The sequence below is a fragment of the Microtus pennsylvanicus genome, chromosome 22 (genome assembly GCF_037038515.1).
Source record: "Microtus pennsylvanicus isolate mMicPen1 chromosome 22, mMicPen1.hap1, whole genome shotgun sequence".
Lineage (NCBI taxonomy): Eukaryota > Metazoa > Chordata > Mammalia > Rodentia > Cricetidae > Microtus > Microtus pennsylvanicus.
The window spans coordinates 20,487,583-20,493,151 of record NC_134600.1 but is presented as its reverse complement, the minus strand read 5'-3'; the positions used below and the strand labels follow the sequence as shown (position 1 = coordinate 20,493,151).

The 5,569-nt window shown below is 35.0% G+C and overlaps 1 protein-coding gene across 5 annotated transcripts; it reads left to right on the top strand.

Moving 5' to 3' along the window:
- Positions 1–1,798: 1,798 nt before the first annotated feature.
- Positions 1,799–4,498, top strand: LOC142839755 (uncharacterized). Of its 5 annotated transcripts, none has more exons than XM_075956047.1 (4): positions 1,799–2,025; positions 2,221–2,281; position 2,571; positions 3,383–4,498. In XM_075956047.1, exons 1-4 carry the CDS (start codon positions 1,992–1,994, stop codon positions 4,496–4,498), a joined length of 1,212 nt encoding a protein of 403 aa, XP_075812162.1. In that variant the 5' UTR covers positions 1,799–1,991. The 5 variants fall into 5 exon arrangements, with proteins under 5 accessions (XP_075812162.1, XP_075812159.1, XP_075812161.1 ...); XM_075956044.1 differs by having other exon boundaries at positions 3,131–4,498; XM_075956046.1 differs by lacking the exon at position 2,571 and having other exon boundaries at positions 3,298–4,498.
- The last annotated feature ends 1,071 nt before the right edge of the window (positions 4,499–5,569 follow it).

The window sequence follows — 5,569 nt, the reverse complement described above, 5'->3', positions numbered from 1 at the left end:
AGCATAAATAAATATAACACATTTAAAACTGTGATTTCACAACACAGTGTTTTCCATTTTGAGCCCAAAGATGTCAAAATACCTAAGGTATGACACAACTTCCATGGAGAACTAGCCACTTATAGTGATGGGAAGTTACCAAAGAGAGAAATGCATGAGAACTTGCAAGGATTAAGTCATTTGAAACTGAAGCTCATACATCTGACAAGAGAGCTACAGGATTTGATGTTTGTCCTGCCCTGCTTCAGTCTTGCCTTGTTGAATCTTCCCTTACTGTGTCTTTATTTTTCTCTTTTGGAAAGTTAATGGGATTTTGTACCATTGATGTTAGAAGGAGGTAACGTGTTTTCGGGTTTTATAAGATGTTGCTGTGAATAGATTATCTTGAGTGCCAGATGGCATTACACATTTGGACAGTGTTGGGACCATTGCAGATGAGGATCATTAAATGTCTATCCTTGAAATGACAAAATGCAATTTTTCCATTGTTGACCATGAACCAATAGTGGCTGGGGTCAGAATGAACTTGATTGAATGAACAACCTCCCAGAAAAAATCACATATTTGAACAAGTTTCTCTCCTTGATGGCTTTTTTTCAACTTCCTGTGAATATTTAGTAGGAGAAACCTGTCTAGATGATATTCCTCATTATACATAATGAGTCTCAATACCATAAACTAATTTCCTAACACTTGTATCTACTGTTTTGTGCTTAACATTAATCAGCCAACTTCCTACTTATACTGAATTTTTTTTTGCCATCATTATTGGTTTGATATCTGCATTCTATATCTTGCCTGTATTCTATAGGCAAAAATGAGATATAGCAAAATCAGTTGCTATTTAAGGAGTTGGGCAACATGCTATTTTAATTGCTTTGTTTGCTTGTCTAAGTAGCCCTTACTGTGTGACTCCAAATTCCTGAAAGTTTAGGAGGACATCATTTCTGGCTCTATTCATTTTTATATTATTGGGTGAGAGCCCTGTAATATAGATTTTTTTATATGTCAAGTATATGCTGCTGTGCTTCACATATATCTTGAATTTTAAAATATGTCTGCATGGATATTCATTACCTGGGTACCTGGTCATCAAGGTGATCTAAAGATCTCAGAATTCCTCATCATAGAACAATGGAAAGTTGTGATCCCCATGTAAATACTAAAAAATGTACCCAGCTCCATTCAAGACCAGCAAGAACTCTGAATTACTCTACCTTCTCTCCATCTCTTTGTTGATTATTCATGACCAACATGTATATTTCTAGTGTTTTCATCTGTGCATTTTAACTGCTTTACACATGAAATTCCTTTCTACAAAATGTTAATTAGACTTACAGTTTAAATTATGACACTTCAGATATGTGGAAAATGAATACAGAACTGGAGTGAATGGAAAATTATTTAGAAGAACTTCAATAAAAGCCTTTCAGTTCTTTCTATCCCATTTGTTTGTTTCACTGATTTTTACACTGGAGACAGTGTCTTAATGAGTACTTCCACCTGTCCTGGACCTGATTGATTGCATAGACTTGATTGGCATTCAACCCAGAAACAAATATACCCACCTCTGTTTTCTGAGTGTTGTGTTTAAAGGCACAATACAACAATACACCCAGGGTGTCCATATTACTTTTTTTGTGTGGTCTGTAACTCTTCCTACAATTTTCTCATGCATACTATATAGTGTTGATCTTTTTTGTTGTTTCTTGCTCTCAATAGGCCTTGCTCTTATGACAGAGTTGACTCTGCTCTTCAATTTCCCTCTATAGTGACTGTCTATGCCATGGCATAAGAGTAAGGAACACCAGAATCATCTGTCTATACCCTGAAAGAAGTATGCATTTCCATCTTTGTCACTGTGGTGCTTTCCATTTTACACATGTTGTGTATTTTAAAAGGCAGTGACCTATGATGATGTGCACATCAACTTCACCCAGGAGGAGTGGGATTTGCTGAATCCTTCCCAGAAGAATCTCTATGGGGATGTAATGCTGGAAACCTACAAGAACCTCATTTCTATAGGTGAATATGAATTTCCTTCATGTTTCAAAATATGGAAACAACTTTTCCATGGTTAAGGATGTTGTTCTGCAATTTGATTTAGAAAGAAGAATGAGGTGAATAAAGCAGTCATAGCTCTTAGGTGCACTTCAGATAATAAGCTAAATATTGCACATTGTTAAATGATATAACATATATTCTGGTCCTGTATTTTAGGATACATTTGGGAAGACCATAACACTGAAGAACATTGGCAATGTTCTAGAAGACATGCAAGGTAATTTTCATGTGCAAGTTGATAACAATGTCCCTCTGATGAGACTGCACTTTCTCCTAGAACTTTTAAATAAAAGCGGCAATGCAAATAAGCACAGCTTCAAGTGCATAGATGGTTATTAAATCCTCACAAATCCATATACCTCAATTTCATGTACATGAGTTATTCTTCCTTTCCTATGTGTATCAGACACTACACTTGATATAAACTAATGAGCATAGAGACATGGAAAGATTTAACATATCTCTCCTTAAGAACAGAAAGAAGATAGGCAGTAGTTTCCACATAGAGTATACTTGTTAAATTTGATTCAAGTATACAATACTGATGGTTTTCTACAATCATTATTACTATAAAAAACATTACAAAAATGCCCCATGAAAGGTAATATGTGCCAATACTTCTGAATGTCCTAGTTCACTTAGCAAAGGAAATAAGATACACAGTATAGTAAAATTCATGAATGCAGTAAAGTTGGTGTATTCAATTGTCTTCAAAAGTGTGAAGAATATATAAAAATATTTTTGTAAATGTGAAAAGGTAAACCATGAAACAAAGGAATTTATCTTCATACTTATTTTCTTAGATGCAAACTGACCCCAACTTAAAAAGCAAACATGATTTTAAACAGAGTTATGAAACCTTAATAACTAATTCCTATTTAGAATTGGAACAAGTACCAAATTAAATTCATACAGATATAAGGTTCACCAGTTTATTGAATGTGGTAAAGCTTTTAAATGTGCCAATTATCCTTGCAGGATTGAAAGAAACCAAAATGGTGAGAAGAAACTTTCAGTGTATACTCACTGTGTTAAAGCCTTTTTTGATGACACCCACTTTCTAAAGAATGAAAAAATACATACTGAAGTAAAATCGTCTAAAATTAAGCAGTGTGGTAAAGCGTTTGCTTATCACAGTTATATTCAAGTGCTTAAAAGAAAACACACTGGAAATAAACCCTATGAATATAGTCAAGGTGATAAAGACTTTGTTTTTTATGAAACTCATCAAAGTCATAAAAGAAGACATACTGGAGAGAAACCTTATGAATGCAGTCAGTGTGGTAAGGCCTATGCATGTCAAACTGAACTTCAAAAGCCTAAAAGAATACATACTGGAGAGAAACCCTATGAATGTAATCAGTGTGATAAAGCCTTTGCACGTCACAGTCATCTTCAAGAGCATAAAAGAACACATACTGGAGAAAAACCTTATGAATGTAATAAGTGTGGTAAGGCCTTTGCACGTCACAGTCATCTTCAAAAGCATAAAAGAACACATACTGGAGAGAAATCTTATGAATGTAATCAGTGTGGTAAGGCCTTTGCAGCTAAGAATAGTCTTCAATTGCATAAAAGAACACATACTGGAGAGAAACCTTATGAATGTAATCAGTGTTGTAAGGCCTTTGCAAGTCACAGTCATCTACAAAGGCATAAAAGAACACATACTGGAGAGAAACCCTATGAATGCAATCAGTGTGGTAAGACCTTTGCAGCTCACAGAAATCTCCAAGTGCATAAAAGAATACATACTGGAGAGAAACCCTATAAATGTAATCAGTGTGGTAAGGCCTTTGCACAAAGCAGTCATCTTCAATTGCATAAAAGAACACATACTGGAGAGAAACCCTATGAATGTAATCAGTGTGGTAAGGCCTTTGCATATCACAGAAATCTCCAAGTGCATAAAAGAATACATACTGGAGAGAAACCCTATGAATGTAATCAGTGTGGTAAGGCCTTTGCACAAAACAGTCATCTGCAATTGCATAAAAGAACACATACTGGAGAGAAACCCTATGAATGCAATCAGTGTGGTAAGGCCTTTGCACAAAGCAGTAATCTTCAATTGCATAAAAGAACACATACTGGAGAGAAACCCTATGAATGTAATCAGTGTGGTAAGGCCTTTGCTGAAAACAATACTCTTCAAAATCATAAAAGAACACATACTGGAGAGAAACCCTATGAATGCAATCAGTGTGGTAAGACATTTGCAGCTCACAGTACTCTTCGAAATCATAAAAGCACACATACTGGAGAGAAACCCTATGAATGTAATCAGTGTGGTAAAGCCTTTGCACAAAACAGTTATCTTCAATTGCATAAAAGAACACATACTGGAGAGAAACCCTATGAATGTAATCAGTGTGGTAAGGCCTTTGCATATCACAGAAATCTGCAAGTGCATAAAAGAATACATACTGGATAAAAACCCTATGAATGTAATCAGTGTGGTCTGGCATTTGCATGTCACAGTCATATTTCATTGCAGAAAAGAAAACTGGAGAGAAAGAAACCCTATGAATGTTTTCAGTGTTAAAAGGCCTTTCCATGTCACAGTAGTCTTCAGTTACATAGAACACATACCTGATAGAAACAGTATGAATGTAATCAATGTGGTAAGGCCATTAAAAGTCACAGCCTTCTTAAATTGCATAAAAAACATTCTAGTGAGAAACCCTATGATCGTAATCATTTTGGTAAGACCTTTGCAAAACACAGTCATTTTCAATCGTACAAAGGATCACAGAATCCTATGAATGTAATCCCTGTGGTTAGGTCTTTGAAGAACACTGTACTCTTCAAGGATAAGAGATCACATAGTGTAGGGAAACTTTATAAATGTATGTCAGTGTAAGGAAGACTTTTCACATCTTATTCATCTTCCAATGCATAACACAGTCTGGGGAGATAACTGTCAATGGAATCTGTGTTAAATCCTTTGTCACAATCATCTGCAAATACATAAAATAAACCATCCTTTAGAAAAGCTCTATAAATTTAATATGTATATTCTTCAAACCATGAGAAAAATCATACTATAGTAAAACTCTATAAGTGAATTTAGTGTTTTAATGTTTTCTACTTCATACTTTTGTGTGTAATCAATCTGAAAAAGCTTATGTATATTATCCTAATAATTTGTTCCTATGGAAGAAACTCAGGGCTTATTCTAACTTATTTTTTAAAGATCTTAAGCCAACACACACACACACACAGTTAACCAACATCAGTTATTGTGTATAAAAATGTATAGTGTAAAAATCTGTTCAAGCACTATGATATCTCTTTTTATTTTGTTTGAACCAGCAAACTAGTGGGCAAAACCTTTTTTGGAGCCTTAGGAGTAGGAGAAAGGGCAAGTCAAAGAAACACTACTTGGACCTGAAAGCAGAGCCAAAGGAAAGCACTTTTTCTCTGAATCTAGAACTAGTTAAAGAAACAACATCTCCCTGAAAACAGCCCAAACATTAAAGAGTGCCAGTGAAAGAAACACACT